The 20,836-nt window shown below is 42.2% G+C and overlaps 2 protein-coding genes across 2 annotated transcripts; one reads left to right on the top strand and one right to left on the bottom strand.

The window, feature by feature from the left end:
- Positions 1 to 319: 319 nt before the first annotated feature.
- casp9 (caspase 9, apoptosis-related cysteine peptidase) lies at positions 320 to 7,669 on the bottom strand. The gene is made up of 10 exons (XM_083768331.1): positions 7,508 to 7,669; positions 5,216 to 5,426; positions 4,692 to 4,778; positions 4,536 to 4,597; positions 4,198 to 4,374; positions 3,390 to 3,479; positions 2,877 to 3,024; positions 1,729 to 1,920; positions 1,171 to 1,280; positions 320 to 781 (listed from the first exon to the last, which is right to left on the bottom strand). The coding sequence occupies exons 1-10, from the start codon at positions 7,637 to 7,639 to the stop codon at positions 674 to 676; spliced, it is 1,317 nt and encodes a 438-aa protein (XP_083624457.1). The 5' UTR covers positions 7,640 to 7,669; the 3' UTR covers positions 320 to 673.
- Positions 7,670 to 8,488: 819 nt separating this feature from the next.
- dnajc16 (DnaJ (Hsp40) homolog, subfamily C, member 16) lies at positions 8,489 to 15,921 on the top strand (the record flags this gene model as incomplete). Its single annotated transcript, XM_083769974.1, has 15 exons — positions 8,489 to 8,624; positions 9,391 to 9,573; positions 9,715 to 9,781; positions 9,913 to 10,231; positions 10,768 to 10,952; positions 11,150 to 11,254; positions 11,356 to 11,514; positions 11,677 to 11,807; positions 12,236 to 12,437; positions 13,280 to 13,459; positions 13,598 to 13,674; positions 13,938 to 14,018; positions 14,172 to 14,261; positions 14,724 to 14,894; positions 15,492 to 15,921. Exons 2-15 carry the CDS (start codon positions 9,398 to 9,400, stop codon positions 15,919 to 15,921), a joined length of 2,373 nt encoding a protein of 790 aa, XP_083626100.1. The 5' UTR covers positions 8,489 to 8,624; positions 9,391 to 9,397.
- Between the last annotated feature and the right edge of the window lie 4,915 nt (positions 15,922 to 20,836).

The raw sequence follows: 20,836 nt of genomic DNA, 5'->3' as shown, positions 1-20,836 counted from the left end.
GAAGCAAAGATTTGAGTTAGAAACTCTGAAAGAATATATATTCAAAGATTTGAGGCACATTTTCACGATTTTTCAAAAATAGCAGACCTACAAATTCATAGCGCTGCACTCGGTGCCACGCTATGAGCTTGTAGATCTGCTATTTTTGAATAGCTAAAGAATAACAATGCTTAAAACACCCAAAAAAATGGGTTAAATAAGTAGGTCGGGAGAGGCTTATTGTCGGTATAAAGCCCAACACACACCGCGCAGCGACGCGGCACCGCCTGGAAAATAGAACGGTGGCGTGTCGGAGCGCCAGGCGAGGTGTGAACGCGCGTCGGACGCCGCCGGTGTGCGATAGGTTCACGGAGGCGGCTGTTTTGACGCGCGGCGTTCGCAGACGGTGTGTGAGGCCCTTCAGCCGGAAAACACGTGGGAGTCTGTCCTCGTTGCAATGCGCTAGACCCCTGGGAGATGGAACGCTGGGGTGGAGCGCCACACCTACCATCAGCTCCCAGTACCTCCAGCATGACTTGCTGCACTCAAGCCGTGCTGCTCATACGCCGAGTTGGCTTTGTGGTCCAAAGGCAAGAGCTCTACCGACTGAGCTAATTTGTTTCAACAAAAAATTTAATCACATACCCTACCTTACATTTTACCTGAAAGTAAACGGTAATCATGTTGATCATTGTCACTGTGGCTGAGTTTGAAAGTGCAGAAGCTTGCGGAGGAAGTTAAAAGAACCCGGCATTTGCTTGTAGAGGCCCAAGGCAGAGTTTTGTGCGACTTCATTGTTAACCTGAAAACAAGCATAATCACGGATCAGACATGACAACAAAAACACAATGTGGGAATTAGAAATCACTACAACAGTAAATGAGATATATAAAAACTAAAAATATATAGCTGCAAGCAGCAAAATTGGGGGCCCAGCAATAAGCAAAATGCAATATACAATATGTGCAATAAGCTAATGAGAATTGGAAACAGAGTGCTGAGGGATTGTAGATATTGTAATGCATCTTTGTAGAATGTTAAATACAATAATACATACCACATGCTTGGCCCTGATAGATGTCACAGAGGTGTACTGTACGTACAGTCAAACACCCACCCAATTTAAAGAAACATTAATAGTTTGAGAGAGAATAATATGATATGTTGCATGTTAAATGCAGTGAACCTCACCATCATCAACATTGTGACCAGATCATCAGTAGCAGCATTTTCCTCAAGGATGCGATCCAGCATCTCTACATACCAGGAGCCTGCCTGAGTATCTCTCCAAGACACATAACCTGTTGACCTCAAACAGTGAGAGGTGCATTACCAGGTCAGTTCTGTATAAAACCTACTCAGATATTAAAGATTGCAATATCATACTATATACAGTACATGTGCACTATGCATATCGTTGCTATGTGGAAACCCTGTATGTCCAAAACCGTTCCTCTTCTATTATTTTAAAAATAGTGAAAAATAGTGAAAATAGCCGATCAACAAGCAATTAGCATTTAAAATGCAACAAGCTATAGTATTTTCACTACTTTCGTGCGACACTCTTGTATGGTGAACTTGAAAGAGGGCATTCATTTACGAAATAATATAAAAAGTTAAATATGGAGACACAGGGTTTCTGTCCGACAGCGATGATATACAAAAACAGAAAAAAAGAAGAAATACACCCCACACATACAACCACAAAAACCACACAGCTGGCACAAAGGTCTACCCTCACACACACACCAGGGGAGGTTGAGTAGGACACCAGAATGTCGCTCGGTGTGGGCAGTGTGGCTCTGCAGGCGTCCGTTTCATCAGACATGCTCAGAGAGTCACTACTGGAGGACGTGGGGATAGCATCGGTCTGGTCATCTGCTCCACCGATGGAGGGCCTTGCTTCACCGGGGGACACCTCAAAGCCGGTATCCTTTTCACCTAGAGGACATAATGAGAATAAGTTCTGCCAGGGGTTGCATCATGTGTGGCATTCTGGGAACCGAATATGGTGCGTCCCTTTAAATAGTAATAAATAATAATTACTTTTACCAAGAAATGTATGAAAGTGAAACAATAATTTGCATAATTTTGTCCCGTCCGGCACACAGTGGCAATTATCCAGTTGCTTCAGTTTCCATTGGGGAAGGTACATTTCTCCCTCTAAACAGACAACTCACCTATGCTTTTTATGGCATAGGCAGCTCGATCCCGGCAGGATCCGCCGAGAAACTATGCGCAGCTGCGCGACATGAGACTAATTAATTGGAGCGACAGAGAGAGAGAGGTGTTTATGTCAATTTTACAAAGGTGCAGACGATCAGAAATCAGCAGAGAGTGAGCAATGTTTGCGCTACTCTATGCCGAATTGAAGTGGACTCTGTTTGGACTTTGTTTTCCTCCCTGGAAATAAAAACGTCTGGGTTTCCGAGGCTACAATGATGCAAACGGCATGCATACATTATCTCAGGGAAATATGGAACATTATGTCGTGATGTGGAGTAGAGTGTGACCGACATCTAGTGGTTGAATGTTGTCTAATCCTCTATACCAGTGGTTCCCAAAGTGGGGTCCGGGGACCCCTAGGGGTCCTTGAGAGAGTTCCAGGGGGTCCACAGCTAAATGATAATTAGGAACCAAATGGACCCTTATGGGTATGTAACTCTTGAGAAATCAATTAACATTGATTTTATAATAACCTCACATTTAGCACACAATGATATTTAGCATGTTGGCTTACATTATCTAAGGTGTAAGGAAGATATTGGTTTCCTCTGAAATGAAATCTGACAAATGACGGGAAATGGTCAGCTGTAATCATGAGTATATCATATAGTCAATGAATAGAACATTCAAGACCATCAGTATGGTTCTTTAATATCTTCCGTGTTAGTTACCTCCACCACACGCCTGGATAAAGAACAGTTTGGGTTTGCCCTGTAAGGACGGACAGTGCTGGCCATTGAGGTAGTTTGTGATGAGCTGAACGGGAACAGCTGGTCCATCCACACCGTGCACGGCCCCAGGGAAGCGGTTGTGTTGTACCTGCAAACATACATAATAATAATAATGGATTGCATTTTTACAGCACTTCTCTATGCACTACGTGGAGCATACCCCTTTGCTAATGGTTGAAAAAGATGCTAGACTGATCAGCAAATTTGTAGGTGTAAAATAAAAATAAATAATAATATACATATATATATGCTCTGTGGTGCAATCACTGGCACAGACTTTTAAAGGTCTATTACCTCTGTCTTTTTACAAACAAGGGAAATTTGATTTTATAAATATCAAACTAATTCAATACCACACACACACCTCCATCATTACATCTCAGGTTATGGCAGGAGGGTGAAAATAAAAGTATGTATGCATTATATGCAACAAAAAAATACAGAACGTCTTACCTCTGTCCCATGGGACAGCATGACAACCACACAACAGTCAAATTGTGAATGGTCTTTCTTGGATAAAGCAGACAGCGCCTGTTTCATTTGCTGAAATGTGGAGCAAAATGGTAATTATCTTTTAACAAATATTGGGTCAGACCATTATACAGTATATGCAAAAGGGAAGAGACCAAGGCACTAGTCTTAATGCATAGCGATAATTAAAAATGAATAAATACCTGCATTTGCCAGGCTATTAAAGGCTTTTTAATTATTTCCACAACAGTGCCTTGGTCTAATCTATTTTGCCACCCATTTGTAACGAATACCGGAGAACTCGCCAGTTTACCAAGTCGCCGCGGCGAAGATTCTTCATCAATGTCTTCATCGTTATGCTAACATGCTGTCTTCATCAGTGTAGTATGTCAAACTCACAGGTGTTATAGTTCATTTCCAAAGTGATCAAATTCTTTTGTGCAATTAAATGGTCAGCAAGATGATGATAAAAAGGTGGGTTTGTGAATGGTACTACCATTTCAGGATATGTTTACTAATTACATTGTTTTGGTACTTTGGTGTTTAAACTTTTAGCATTCCTACTTTCTCTAGTGTTAACTCTAACAACTATCCTCTCTCTCTCAATTCAATGCAATTTAAATGAAGGTGCAGTAAAACTAAAATGCACTAAATCACGGCGAGTTGGAAAACTGTCGAGTTCTCCGGATACCTTTGTAACAGAGCACGTTGCTGGAGAGTTTTGCTCCAGCCAAACAGTTGTGCTCCTTTCTCCATTATGTATTCGTTAGCAGAAAAATATTATCCTCACTCTATGCTTCAGGTTCGTCTTAACTTCAACAATAAAGTTGAGGGCCTTGAACCGTCTCTCCAGCTTGGCGGAATCTATGTTGGACCCTGTGCGGTTGCGGAGTTCACACTGGGGCGCAAACTCCACATTGTTTATGATGAGACAGTGTCCACATGGGCTGGCATCCATTTTATAGGTCTGAAATGAGCATAGAGATTAAGGGAAGGGGAAGTTTTAGATGAAGTTGTGTACTGTAAATATGTGATGCGAGATTAAATAAATGACAACTTTATACATCTTGCCGTTACATTATAATCTATGCGTCTTCCTCTTGGGTGGTGTAGAAAAACCGTGTTTACCTGAATACTGTCACGTCTTGTTCTCGGTGGTGGCCTCAGTCCTGTATACTCCCTCTCAGGTGCTGCGATAAATATATTATTTTAATTATTAAATATTCAAAAATCTAAACCCATTCTTATCAAAAAAACCTTTATTAAATCATTGGATCATCTTACATGGAGTGGGAGTAGTGGTGGGCCTCTGTATTGGCCGGACAGAGACAGTGCCTTTTGCACACTTGTCATTAACATCCATTGGACAGGCTGGTAATGAAACAAGAATTTTGTTTATCGTCAAATTTCTTATTTGTGTATTAACCCATTCTGACCTGAGATCAGATTCATACGAGGTTTCCACTGGACACACACTGGTCTGATTAACCCATTCTGACCTGAGATCAGATTAAAAAAATCTCAGTCGATCTTCGATTTTTCAAAAATAGCAGACCTACAAGCTCGTATCGCGCCACTCGGTGGCGCGATATGAGCTTGTAGATCTGCTATTTTTCAATAGCTAAAGCATAACATGATGCCAACACCAAAATGGGTGCCCGGTCAGAATGGGTTTAAAAAAAAAAGTCTCTCTAAATTAATGTTCTTCAGATGTTTTCCTTGGGAGAAGAAATTGTGATCTCACTTGGATACTTGAACATTATTATTAGTAGCATAAAGTACAAATCGGTTGTATTCGTAACACTCACAAACTGGAAGGGGCTGGACCACAGGACGGACAACACGGATGGGTGGTGGAGGTAGAGGCTGGATTGGTGCCTGTCCGTTCAGTAGGAGCTCTGCCAAATCCTGCTGACCAGTCTCCTGAAGACACTCCAGGAATAATGGAAAAGCCTGACTCCCACGGGTCTCCAAATCCACGGCCAACTGTCTGGCCTGGTCCCGTCTGGTCCCCGAGCTCTGAGAGGGGATAGGAATGACAAGCTTATAGTAACTTTAGGGCCAGTTCGCGTGCACGCATCCTGCCTGGGTGACAGCAGACTGCTGGGCGAGTGCTGGCGCTTTGGCATGGGGGGGGGGGGGGGGGGGTGTCAGATAAATATATGGAATGAATTCTGTACTGGTCATATATGGAGTGTGTCTTGAATGTACAGGGTTTGATGAGGTCAGATCAACATATGGAATGTCAGAACAGGCCAGCTCCATATATGGAGATCTAAGGGTGGCAGTGGGGGCAGTGTCGACACTGTCGAGTGTACAGGGTTTGATGAGGGCCCAGGTAGGGCCGGGCCTTAATTTTCGGGCCTGTTGAGAACTCTAGTTTTCGCCGGCTGCCAGGCGCAGCTGCACTAATAACTTTGGGGCAGGCCCGTCTAGAGTTTAAATGGACAGCCATCAGTCAAAAGGGAGACATCGAAGTGAAAGGATGGATGGGGAAAGATCAACATATGGAAAGTCAGAACAGGTCAGCTCCATATGGAGATCTAAGGGTTTGAGGTCAGATCATGGGTCAGATGTTGCTGGCCAATATTGATGACATCAGGGATCCCCATACATCAGTGATCTCCATCCCTGATGATGTCACGTGATGACCATATATGGACATGCCTGGGGTGACCAACCCAGAGTAATCTAGTAAGAGAGTGGCGACACGCTATGATCTTGCCGCAGGGCTATAGTTCCAAACATTGGAACTATCCCATTGAGATAGAATGAGCACTTCCGCATTCCATTGTTACAATGGGAGTCAATGAGAGTGCCTCCACTCTCTTACTAGAATCTAGTAAGAGAGTGGAGATCTAGTAACTAGATTACTCTGGAGTTTGGGCCAACCAACCAAACAAGTTAAACAACTGACTGACTGACGGGAAATGCACGATTTCATAGTAAATGCGACCTGTGGTCGCAATACCACCTACAGAAACAATAAATTGTCTATCTAAACACAAATATAGTATGGGTGGCTCACTGGTCTGGAGAGACAAAAATGGTCTGGAGACCAAAAAAGTGTGTTTAATTACCCCACATCAACCTTAACATAACACACCTGTCATTTTGTAGGAAGATTAGATGATGTATTCAGTGCCGACGTCAATACGTTGTCGCCTACATAGAATGTGAATCTTGTGGATATTTTACTAGATACCGGTACACGTTTTTGCATTTTGTATGTCGCAGCAATTTAGTGAGCAATGGATGAAGCGCTTCCAATTAGACTTCTGCAGGATGGATCTCTCCTAGCCCTCCAAGCAGAACCCAATGCTACTGAAGTTTCTGACATTTTGTTCGACCCAGTGCATTGGGTCCTGTTGCATCACTACCATGCCACCTGGTACGCGGCCATTCATAAAACATAAACAACTTGGATAACGCCTGTCTGCGCTCTTTGACGACATTTTTCCGTGTGAGGCTTTCTGATATGTGAAGTATAAGTACCCATACATACCGCTGCGAATATCTCCTGTGGCACGGAAGCCGTTAAGTATTTTTAATCTATGTTTGCCCGATTTGGAAGCTTGGATTAATCTCTTCCTTCCTTGTTTATTGACACCTCATTGTACCGCCTATCTGGCTAGCTAGTGGCGCTATAGCTATGACACAGCAGATCAGAGGCAGGGACGTAGCCGCACAAGCCAACCGCACACCGGGAGGCGGTACAATAAACGGTAAACAAACAAGAAATAAAGCGACCAAATCGGTCAAACAAAGATTAAAAATACTTAACGGCTTCCGCGCCACAGGAGATATTCGCAGCGGAATGTATAGGTACTTTCAGAATTCAGAATAACTTAAACTAAAACAGGCCGTCAAACGGCGCAGATTTGATCTTAGAGAGCATGTTTACTTCCGCGTTCCGGAATTCCCATACGAAAATATAGTCATGACCAGGGACCCAACATAAAACTCATCAAAATTTCAGAAAAGCTTTATGTAGGGTCCCGAAAGGGGCTAGATCTCTCCTAGAAATAATATATTGAGTGTTCTCTATGGCTGTGTTTTTATGGACTGTATGGAACACCAGCCATAGAGGACTGCCATACCTTTATCTCATCGATCATGTCTTGGGTGAAAACTCCTTTTTCAAGAAGTCGGTCATAGAGATCTGATGGCTTTAAATCTCTCACAAGATTGGTCCTATTACGCTGGAGAATCTTCTTATGCGTTTTTTCCATTTTAAAAAACAAAGATGAAGATTTGAAAGAAACAACCCTGTGAAAACAAAGAAACGGGTAGGTTTTACGTTGATCATGAGTCATTGCTTTACCTGATTCACAATCACAACATGGAACCGTGAACGTAGTCTTGGATCAAGAAGACTATCAGATGTAATTTATCGAGACTGATTTACTCATTTACATCTATAGTCTTCCAAGGCTAAACTGGAACAACTGCGTTTATGATTGATTGAATACATTATTTAAAGTTTTGTAAATAATATAGCTCCGTTTGGAATGGTGCTAAAAGGGTATAAGAGCTTAATTGTTTACATTGTAGTCCTGTCATAGACATACAATAATATACAAGAGAAGACATATGATCGCCGCTAGTTCTGGTCCATAGCTAGATGGACTTATGGAAATGTATTTTTTTTTAATCAAGCAACTTACTTGTAGAGACTTGCATCAAAGTGTCTTCGTCAACTGAACTCAAGCCACGGATATTTTCGCTCGGTTACATTCTACATTTCCTTGTTTACATCAATGATGGCTTTGATTGGTTGAATTTAAGACTACAATGACAGTTTCCTGGTTGGGCACGCGCCCCTGTTCGTGAGTCACGTATGCGGCTACGCCGGCTTTTATCCAGGAACGCCATTGAGAAAAGGAAAAGTCTACACGGTGATAAAGCCTGGTGAGGCGATGTTAGCACGGTGAAGATATAATCCAACCCTTGAAAGTTGAAACATACGTTCCACTGTTCATATGAAATACTCAAACTCCCAACATTCCTTTCGCCTTCTCCCTTCCCCGACCGCCTCCCCTCTCCAGTCTATAGTCCTCTCTCCTCCTCAAAGCATCAGGTCCGGACTTGCGAGAAGATGCTGTTGTTCCACACACCCGTTGCAACCTGCGCTCTTTTCCGCGTTGACAGGCATCATTCGGAGCAGCCATGACGTTAAACATGTGGCATAGTATCGGTTGAACCTATTTGTTTGAGGTGATTGATTATACATGCATAATTATTATGGCCTTGGATTTGATAAAGCTATAGCTATTGCTAACTTGTGTGGGGGGAAAAATGCATGGTTAGCAGATTATTACAATTAAGCTTGTTGCAGTCTGGATAATGCTAGTAATGATGGATTTGATGTGTTGCTCGACATTGTTTTCTTTGGCTAATTTGCTGGTTTGGGTGTCTGATTTTGCTTTTATTTGATACAGGTTAAGATTGTCAAATTCACATTTGTACTGGCAATAATTAACATGTATTTGTATCATAATGTACAGTGCAGAGTATCCTTGGATCAAGACTACAATAGATGCATTTTATTTAATTTGACATTTGAATACGATAGCTATGATTATGTAAAAGTCAGACTTGATAAAAATACATCTACTGTATGATAGTCTTGATCCAAGGCTAAGTACAGAGGTTGTTTTAGACTTGCAAGCATATTGCCCAGGCGGTGGCGTAACCGTCTGGGCACCCGACTGGTAAACCAGTCGCAGTGTGCCGCGGGTTCGACTCCCGAGCCCGACACGGCCTTTACTGCATGTCTTCCCCCATCTCTCTCCCGTTTCCTGTCAGCCTACTGTCTGTCCCTTCAAAAAACCAATAAAAGGCGTAAGCCGCAAAAAAATATCTTAAAAAAAAAAAAAAAAGACTTGCAAGCATACTCAAAGAAAACATAATGGGGGTTAATTGTCAAAATGCCCATTTGAGTCTAGAAAAAATGGACACTAACCTTGCTTATGTTTATTAGGTGACGAATGACGATTATGGTACGATTTAGGATGTCTTTGCCATTGGCTTTTGCGGTGGTCCTCTTGGTACTCCTGGCAGGATATGGTGCAAATGAGGCAGACCCCTACAAAATCCTAGGAGTAACCAGAAGTGCAAGCCAAGTTGAGATCAAGAAAGTCTACAAGCGACTTGCTAAAGAATGGTACCGATTCCCTTTTACAGTAATCATTTATGGCTCTTTTCCACTATGGAGGATAAACCATACCTTCCATAACTAAATCTACAGTATGTTAATGGATAACTGTCCTATTGCCCCCCCCCCCCCCATCCCCAACCCTCAAAGGCATCCAGACAAAAACAAAAACCCAGATGCAGAAGACATGTTCATCAAGATCACCAAATCTTATGAGGTTAGTTAGACTTTTGAGTTTTTATTTTTTTCTTTGGAGCAGACTGACCCAATGGTCTTCATTGGCACCTGGCTTGTATGTGAACCAGGCTCTAAGGTCCATATACTCACATGTTCTTCCCAAATATCTAGATCTTATCCAACGAAGAGAAGCGTGCCAACTTCGACCGATATGGACAGACTGACGACACCCAGCCATATGGTCACCACAGCCATCGCCATGACAACTTTTACTTTGACGAGTCCTTCTTTAACTTTCCCTATAACAACAAGAACAGCAGGGACTTTGCTGACAGCAAATACACACTACACTTCAACCAGTATGTCAATGATGTGGTGCCCGACAGCTTCAAGAGACCATATCTGATCAAGATCACCTCGGACTGGTGTTTCAGTTGCATTCACATCGAGCCTGTCTGGAAGGAGGTGGTGCAGGAGATGGAGACACTAGGTAAATACCTTTCTGGCCTTAATGCACTGCTAGTACTGCTAATTTAATTGATTTCACAGTGTTCTACTTTACCTTTAACTTAGCAGTGTCGTATAGAAACAAGGGACATGGATGCGACTTCATCCACTTCCTTTAGCCAGGTTTGAAAAAGCCTCTGGACCAGAGTTGAGAACCACTATGTTATTCAGCTGGCTTAGTCTTCATGAAGGTGGATCATATACCTGGCGAAGACCCATAAGGGGTCGAAACGTTGTCATCCTTTTTCCAGTGGGAGCTACTCAGAGTCAACAGTGTGCGGACAGAAGAAGATTAACATGGTGAATCACATCTTGATGACATCATCAAGATGTGATTCACCATGTTAATGATCTTTTTCAGACCTCCAGTTCTAGGAAACACAGAATGGGGGGACTTTTTTATTATTTCCACACACCTCTAAGGTATATATATTAAGGACATAGTAAAATGTCATTGTGTGTGTGTGTGTGTGTGTGTGTGTCTGTGTCTGTGTCTGTGTGTCTGTCTGATTTTCACAGGAGTGGGGATAGGCGTGGTGGACGTGGGCTATGAAAGACGGCTAGCCAATCACCTTGGTGCTCACCGCACACCATCAATACTTGGGGTTATTAATGGCAAAGTGACATTTTTCCATTATGCTTTGGCTAAGGAGCACCTGAAGCAGTTTGTTGAAGACCTCCTTCCCCAGAGACTGGTTGAGAAGGTACTGACAAACAACAAAGTATTAGTGTTTGTTCATTATGATACACTAGTACTTTAACAATAATAAAGTGATTTCTTCCTACAGAGAGGAACACTGTAACATAATTGAACATTGAAGGGAAAGGTTTTTCCACTAATTATCTTTCTTCATCAACAAATGCATTGGCATGTAGGTAATATCTGTAAACTGTGTTTCAGGTCACAGACAGGAATGATCTCCAGTTCTTGAAAAGCTGGCATGAGCTCAACAAGCCTCACGTACTTCTGTTCGACCAAGTGCCTGGAGTTCCTCTGCTGTACAAAGTATGTTGCGTGCTCCCAGAAAGGTTTCCCTGATATGTATTTCATGGCATTTTTCACGGAGAAAAGTGTTTGTTGTGACCACATTTTGTCCTTCTCCATAGCTGACAGCATTTGCTTATAAAGACTACCTGCAGTTTGGATATGTGGACCAGGGTCTATCAGAAACGGTTAATCTGCTGAAACAGTTCAACATCAACACATATGCACCCACCATGCTTGTCTTCAAGGAGAACACAGACAAGCCAGCGGACATTATACAGGTTAGACAACTACAGGACAGGAGTCATTTACACCCGTTTGATTTAATAATTGAATTAGATACTGTAACAATATCATATTGATGTGTGATTCTGTCAGTCGAAGTTCTTTTCACATCTGTAATACTTGAGTTTGATCTATTTTTGACATGTCGTTCTCCACAGGCCAAGGGAATGAAAAAGCAAATTATTGATGAGTTCATATCAAACAACAAATTTCTTCTTGTTCCACGGCTTGTGAATCAGAAGCTCTTTGATGAGATCTGCCCTGTCAAACAGTTCCATCGACGCAGGAAGTATGCTTTCTTTTTTATAGTTTCTGTGTGTGTGTGTGTGTGTGTGTGTGTACAGTATGTGTGTGTGCGCCTACATGCATGCAGAGGCCAAGAGGGGGCTAGGTAACACAGATTCACACAAAAGACAGACATAAAAGGACAACAGCCATATATGACTGACCGACTACCGATATTTATCCTAGGATGAACAGAATGTAGTGGTAACTGTATTGAACGCAGCTGTCAGATTGATAAAGCAATACAAAACGTTTTTTTTCGTCTAGGGCAGCCCTGACATCATTTAGACAGGCCGCTGTGTCTAAGAATGTAAAATCTTTTAAGAATCCAGGAAAAACATTTGATTTACAGTTTTGTACCGTTTAGGCTTACTATTTGTTTCCTATAATCGAGTGTTTACTTATCCAATCCGATTCATATCTGTGCTACAGATACTGTGTCTTGTTAATGACGGGCGAAGAAGAGACATTTTCTTCGGGGAACGAGGCCTTCCTCTCATTTGCCTCCACCAACACCAATGAGGTGGTGAGATTTGCCTATGTCTACCAGAGGCTCCAGCAGCCACTGTGTGATGTCCTGATGCAGAAGAACACCGACGGCGCGCCATCGTCACCACCACCACCACCACCACAGGTACGTGCTGACCCACCACGGCTACATCCTGGATGTGTTGCCAGGGCTTGTGTAGAATGTAGAATTTATCTTCTTGACGTGATGTCTTTGTTGTTTCAATGCATAACCCATTCTGACCTGAGATCAGATTCTAAAAATGTCAGTCGCTCTTCGATTTTTCAAAAATAGCAGACCTACAAGCTCGTATCGCGCCACTCGGTGGCGCGATATGAGCTTGTAGATCTGCTATTTTTAAATAGCTAAAGCATAACATGATGCTGACACCAAAATGGGTGCCCGGTCAGAATGGGATAAGCTATATTAGTATTGTGGTTTTTTTTTAATCCTTGGAACTTGAACCTTTGTTTTCAAATCTTTTGTTCATAATAATAATAATAATAGATGCCTTTAGTTGTTGTAGGGATATCTTTGTCAAGTACATAATTTGCGCATACCTGAAATTCATACTCTGTATTTACCCTTCCTAACTATTCGGAGCAGACTGTGGGGGCGACTATTTTTAACGTCACCCTGGGAGCAGTTTGGGGGTTAAGTGTTCTGCTCAGGGACACTTTGACACGGTTTTACAGTGCAGCTATTTTAGTTGCCCCATGCACTCAATACAAAATGTATATGAAATAATAAATTAATACATTTTGGACCTGGGATTAGAGCAGGAGTGGATATTATTTCATTATATATATTATTAGTTTTTATTTCTAATTTTTATTTTTGATTCCATTTTATTCTAGGAGGACGTGCTCCTTTTTAAAAGAAACGTGACTCTAGAGTCCTTGCCGTGTGCTCTATTTGTACGGTTTCTGACCGCAAAACGTGGTGTGGATTTGTGTCCGCGTGTATAGGTTGTAATTCTAGAAAGACGGAACGCTGCAGGGAAGGCACTGTACAAACCGGTGACGGCATGGAACGGCAGTGATGAGGACAGGCAGAGACTTGTGGAGGAGCTGCAGAGACTCCAGAAGGACCCTTCCATCCTCAACTATGATGCCACGCTGCCGGAGCTCAACAACGAGTTTGCCTCCGTAAATTATTTGTAATATAATAAGGAATCCTGAGCAATAGTCTGAAAGGCCTCATTTAATCCTTCACGGTTAGTTAATTTTACATTTAACCCATCAACCAATTCTAAATCGGACAAAATATTTCGTATTATATTACAGATGTTTGTAATCCGGTGGATCTATGCTTCTTACGACTACCTTACTGAAGTCGTCGATGACATTCTGCATAATAACTGGTAAGTGTTGGCTAAGTATTCATTTAGTTCAGTTATGCCGGTAAAGTGTATCAACACAGTGAAATCAATTAGGCTCAGTTAATTCATGTTACAAATATTGCGATGTATATGATTTTTCAGGGGCTTTTTTATAGAATATCGTGAGAAAAAAAACCCAGCAACTTCATTAGATTGTGATCTACCATAATACCGCTGTATAGACTGAGATGTGAGTACTGAATCCTGTACTATCCTGTACATGTTTGATGATGTTTTTTTTGCAGGCGTGAGATGATGCCTCTTCTGTCTCTCATCTTCTCTGCCTTGTTCATCTTGTTTGGAACTGTAGTCATCCAGGCTTTCAGGTGGGATTTACTCACCTCATCTTCATGTACACAAAAGTCTCGATACAAGATGGAGACGAGAAAGTAAAAATCAAGATTAATATGTTAGATTCCAATGCACAACGTAAGGAAAAAAAACTTGAAATTTAGGTTGGCCTTTCTTTCTGATTTCAGTGACTCAAGTGAAGATAAGCCGACAAAACCCAAACCAAAAGATGTAACAAACACAGAAAATGGGTCACAGGGTGCCAGTAGCACTTCAAGGCAAGTCAACGTCTATATTACAGTATAGTATATATTGTGCTCAAGTATAACACAACCATTGTTTATGTGGTTAACCCATTTTGGGGCTCATAGCGCGCCACCGAGTGGCACGCTACGAGCTTGTAGGTCTGCTATTTTTGAAAAATCGTTAAAATGTGCCTCAAATCTTTCAGAAAATTGGATTGAACACTCTTAAGCCCTAACCACACCAAAGGGTCAAGGCGGTTTTAGCGTTGTCCCTGCGGTGTGATTTGTCTTGTTGCACGTTGACCCATGTTGACCCTAGTGATTCAACGCATGGAATTCAACGGCCCAAACCACACCAAAGGGTGGTTTTAGCCTTAACTCCTTGCAACCGTTTGGACCCAAGGAGTTGCATGGTGACCCTTTGGTGTGGTTAGTGGCTTTACATGCCTTAATATGAACCAATGTTTTCAATTCCCTATGTTTCAATTCCCTCAGTCGGCCCCCTAAGAAGAACTTTGTGGAAGTGACAGAGTTGACAGATATTACATACACCAGCAACCTGGTGAAGCTGAGGCCCGGGCACATGAACGTAGTGCTCGTCCTAACGGATGCCTCCAAGAATATTCTTCTCAGCAAATTTGCCAAAGAGGTCTACTCCTTCACAGGGTGAGCGGATCGTCTTAAGCAAAATGCAAATATTGTAAACATTAGGAAAATGCGCCCTTGGGTGTTTGGGCCCCATGCTACCTAATATAAATGTATCATGTATATTGCATGCATGTAGGGCAGGCCGCATTTTATTTCCGAAGAGCAGATGTTACTTTGAGGATTCGTTACAGACGGCAACTAAAGTAGCTATTTTTCCTCTTCATCTCCACAATAAAAAGCTTCACGCTGATGTCCCTGGAGAAGGGCCAGCAGTGTAGCACTGTGACCATGACGCAGGTAGATAGATGCCAACTCGTTAATTCTCTTGGCCCTGACCTGTGTTGATGGTGATTGAGAAGCCACGCAGCATGTCAGAATCTTAACTCTTTGAGTGTAAAGCTCAGTCCTGATGACGTGCTGTCTGCTGTGCCGTTTTAACTATCCTCTGCGGTCGTGAGTAGAGCACCTTCCATACCGAGCAGTAAGCCATTGCCGTGCCATAGTAGTAGATGAGATAAGGACGACAGTTACACACAGCCGTTCAAAGCTCGTCAGGCTATCATGTTCATTGATATTGGCATCAAGTTGTACACATTTCACATTCTGCCTCCGTAGGAGCGCGACGCTGCACTTCTCCTTCCTGAACGTCGACAAGCACAGCGAGTGGATGGACTCGCTGCTGGAATACGCCCAGGACGCCATGCAGATCGATACGGACGAGGACGAGGGAGGAACCCACAAGGTGGACTACACCGGCTACGTTCTGGCACTCAATGGGCACAAAAAGTACCTTTGTCTCTTTAAGCCCGTCTACACCGGGGAAGACCTGGACAGCAAGTCGTCGGAGGACGAAGCCGCCGCCGCCGCCGCCGCCGGTGCGAGGCCGACACGAAAGACGAGCCGATCTCGCGCCACGGCCACCCTGCAGATCCACCACAAGCTGGACCGCCTGGCGCTGTGGATGGAGAGGCTGCTGGAAGGTACTATGGCTCGCTACTACATCCCCGCCTGGCCGGGACTGGACAAGATCACGTCTAGTAAATAGAGACTATTAGACCCGATTTATACTTCACAGTACGATGCCGTCACAAACGCACCGAGTACAACCGACGTACAAGCTCACACTGTAGTGAGCTTGTAAAAAGGTATGCGACGTCGGCGTACGGTGAAGCATAGATGAGGCGTTAAGCTGGCTATTTTACAGCTGTTGCGTTGAAACGGTTTGCCTCAAGTTCTGCTGAAGTTAGGCTAGGTTGCCTTTTTTGCACTTGAGTAAGGCCCTACTTGTTAGACTTTAGTCCTTAACCCATTCTGACCTGAGATCAGATTCATACGAGGTTTCCGCCGGACACACACTGGTCTGATGAACCCATTCTGACCTGAGATCAGATTCTAAAAATGTCAGTCGCTCTTCGATTTTTCAAAAATAGCAGACCTACAAGCTCGTATCGCGCCACTCGGTGGCGCGATATGAGCTTGTAGATCTGATATTTTTAAATAGCTAAAGCATAACATGATGCTGACACCAAAATGGGTGCCCGGTCAGAATGGGTTAAAGGGATAGTTCAGATTTTTTTTTACTTAAGCTGTATGAAATACTCGCCATTAATATAGTGGTTGCAACTGTATTAATTGATTGCCCGTGGTGTCCCGTGGTGGGAGTTCTGCTCTGGTTTTGGTGAAATATTAAGTCGTTCCGGTCATTTTGTGGGGGGGCACAGGGCATTAAAAGTTAATTAATCCACAAAACTAACGTAATTTGTATTGTTGACCTATTTCTAAAATATTAGTGCAACTTTCGTTAATTTCTTACCCCTCTATCACACGGAACTATGTTTTTTGTGTCCATGTCGCTACGCCCCAAAACATTGTTCCATGTGATGTTAATGGTATTTCATACAGCTTAAATAAAACAAATCTGAACTATCCCTTTAAACTGAGTCTAGTCTATGTAGGGCTGCACAAAATAGTTTAGGTTCAAGGTTCTTTATTTGATACGTCTTGTGTACATAAGGTACATAAGACTGAAAGGTATTTTTATTTGGCTCTGCAGACATTGTAGCAGCAAAGTAACAACGATAAACAACAACATGCTACGAGAAAAATAAAACGAGCAAACATCTATACAACATAATACATATTGGTTCTGCATAGTTGCAGATAAATGTTTAGGCTACACTGATTTTTATGGATTATTCATGTGGGATTTAGATGCAATAAAAATACTAAATTAATCAGATTAACCCATTCTGACCGGGCACCCATTTTGGTGTCAGCATCATGTCGTGCTTTAGCTATTTAAAAATAGCAGATCTACAAGCTCATATCGCGCCACCGAGTGGCGCGATACGAGCTTGTAGGTCTGCTATTTTTTGAAAAATCAAAGAACGACTGACATTTTTAGAATCTGATCTCGGGTCAGAATGGGTTCATCAGACCAGTGTGTGTCCAGTGGAAACCTTGTATGAATCTGATCTCAGGTCAGAATGGGTTAAACACTTTACAAATTGAGGATTTTTATTCTGTGATGACGCTTGAAGAAGCGCTGAATGTCAAAATGACATTCAGTACAGCCCTAGTTCCATGGTTGGTGTCATGCAACCGCCGAGGGCCAGTCTCCATCCTAGTTTCACTCACAGCATGCTGTTCATTTTCACCTGTTTTATAATTTCGGGCAAATGCTGCTGCTACAGCCTTTACACTAGCCAACGAATTCACTGTGGCCCCCCAATAGTGTTTTGCCTTCATAACCATCTCTAAACTTCACTAAACCATCTCTAAACCGATGTAATCAATCACCTTAGACAGGATGTTTGACTTAGTCTCGATGGATGAATACTGTGAACGGAGATGCATGTCTCTAGAACTAGCTTTCTTTGCCTTTTTATAACATTTTCTTTTTTTTTAATTGAGATGTTATTTCTTGAATGCCAATGTTAAAATGCCTGTGCAATAGGCTCCTGCTGTAATGACTGACAATGCCTTCCCTTTACCCCTTTGTTGTGAGGGCTTTGTGTTCTTCCTTGCTCATGTGTGATTCCAAAAGGAGGAATGTGTTTGTGAGATGTCAGGCTTGTGCTTTAAAGTATACAAATTATATATTACAAAACGGGAGTTATGAAGCAAACTGTTCAAAAGCCTCACTGAGCTGATGGTGTCATGTAGCAAACAAGGAATCCGTGTGGGCTAATTCTATTCAAGTTCCTGGTTATGAATGCGTTTCATATGGCTATTGGCTACTGATGATATAAAACAACTCTTTTGGTATTGAATGACAAGTAAAACGTAGTGTGTGTGTGTGGTTCATTAATGTATCAAACATGAATTCATCATAAAGATGTAGTCATTTTGTTCTTAAGACTTGATTTAACTAACTACAAAGGACAAATATGCCTGTTTATTTGTGTATTTTACTGTATCTCCAATAGTCCATATGAGTCTCACTTATAATATACATTTTTAAATGTTTAACCCATTCTGACCGGGCACCCATTTTGGTGTCAGCATCATGTTATGCTTTAGCTATTTAAAAATAGCAGATCTACAAGCTCATATCGCGCCACCGAGTGGCGCGATACGAGCTTGTAGGTCTGCTATTTTTGAAAAATCGAAGTACGACTGACATTTTTAGAATCTGATCTCAGGTCAGAATGGGTTCATCAGACCAGTGTGTGTCCGGCGGAAACCTCGTATGAATCTGATCTCAGGTCAGAATGGGTTAAACCAAATTTGTCCTCTGCTCACACACCTTATTCAACCAAAACGAATCTGTTATGTTGATAAGTCCACTTGGGAGGGACCACAGTGGAAATTACTTTACTTTGTTTTTTTTATCCACGATTGCCATTTAACCTTCTTTGTATGTTGACTGTAGCAAGCAATAAAATCTAATTATTTCCATAAAAAGTAGTGAAAATAGCCACATGATGCATTGTGAGCTTGTAGAGCTGCTATTTTCACTATGGGTCCTGGGCGCAAGTCTAATTTCTAGACAGTAGAATGGTTAGAGAGACTTGATGATGGTCATGAGGGTTAGCGTCTTGATTAAGACGCTAAAGTTCAACCAATATCGGCTCTATTGATGTCACTCTGACTTAGATACAGTACATTATTACATTTGTTAATGTATTCATGGACTGAAGGGTAAATTCTGTTAAACTGCAGAAATGAATAAGATTCAAACTAATTGGGTCAGTGAAAGCAAGTAGCCTAAACTGTATCTGGCTGCTTCTCCTGTGACTGCAGTGTGCACACAAATGGTGTGCTGTAAATTAAATGTCCATACAATTACAAGGAGGGAACAGGCAAAGGGCTCCAGACATGTCTGATACATCCTTTTGCCTTGATGTGCTAGGCGAGTTTACATTTAGGCCATGTAAATTACTTGTGAGTAGTCACTATAGTTGCATTAGCAGAATTCTGCCTTTAGAAAAAGCTGATTGGTATGCCATACCTTTTTATTTATTTATTATAGCTCTAAACTATGGCGATCCTTTAGTTAAAACGAGATCCTACCTATGCGTGCCAACAACTTGTCTTCAGTCTTCTGGTTGAAAGTGGTGAAATTGGCACAATAATTATAATTTTCCACTCCTTTCCACCCCTCCCCCAATGACCAAAACCTAAATCCAAGAAGAAGTGAGGGAACGCCCAACTACACTGTCCCCTGATTATGTTAGTCATAGCGTGTGTGCTCATGGTTATTGACAAAACTATTGCAGACAATTAATTTCCAAATTCAATACAATACCTCTTAAGAAAGCTGTAGGTTGAGCAGTTGTAATAGAAGGATCATACCAGGAGGTGTCTCTCTTTCTCACAGTTTTCACAGAGCGCTTAGTCATTTGGTGCTATAGTTAAGGGTCTAAGCTTTTTGAAATAAAGTGCAATGTTTTTAATTTCTAGATAGTCTGTGTGCCATGTCAACATACATACATACATACAAGGCCCTTTCGCCAACCCCATCTTGGGTATGGGCACTGATGACGTGGAGGAGAGAACACGCCGCCAGCACCCACAGCGACCCCAGCGGGAATCTAACCCAGGACCTTCTACCTGTGAGGCAACAGCACTACCAACTGTGCCCCCCTGGCAACATATTTTGATTGTCCACGAATATATCCTTTTCCGTTCTTTTTTTCCTTTCACATTGTTATAAATTAATGATATTAGCCTATCCCTGCTCTAGGTCCTAGTCTAGAGCAGGGATAGGCAACCTGGCATCGGTGCCAACATTGGCACAAATGAGGGTGATCGCTGGCACACTAGCCTCGGTAGGCCTAGTCGGTGTTCCCAGGCTTTATTGTTTCATAGGCTACAGATGTCTGTATGTTAGCCTAAATGGCAAGGGATTGAATCTTTTTTTTGTTCTTTTTTTTGCGGCTTCCGTCTTTATTTTATATAGAGGGTCAGACAGTAGGCTGACAGGAAATGGGGAGAGATATGGGGGGGAGTGACATGCAGTAAAGGCCGTCGGGATCGGGAGTCGAACCCGCGGCACACTGCCAGACTGGATTACCAGCCAAGGTGCCTGGACCGCTGAGCCACGGCCCATGTTCTGAAGAAGAATCTGTATAGGCCTACTGTATTGATGTGTATATCATTCATTTCAGTATCTATAGACCCCACACAATGTAATGTGTGTAAGGTAAAATAATCCTGGCAATACTTATTTTAATCTTTTAATGTTTTATATAGTCTACTATTAAACCCTTGATTTGTAAGAATCCTGTATGCTAAATAATCTATTTAAGAATACTACTCCTGGTTTATAAAGTATTAAGTGGTTTAGGACTACATTTTATGATGTTCTGCTACATAATGAAAATGAATTAAATCCGCACTTCCAGTCGAGTAAGAGTCTTTATTAATAAAGATAGTGCTCCACAGCAGCAGTCATACCAGACAGACAAACGCGTTTCGGCGCGCAGGCCTTTAGTCAGTGTCAAAATTAGATTTGA

This window comes from Protomyctophum parallelum (assembly GCF_964188405.1).
Source record: "Protomyctophum parallelum genome assembly, chromosome: 7".
Lineage (NCBI taxonomy): Eukaryota > Metazoa > Chordata > Actinopteri > Myctophiformes > Myctophidae > Protomyctophum > Protomyctophum parallelum.
This window is presented reverse-complemented; position numbering and strand designations above follow the sequence as displayed.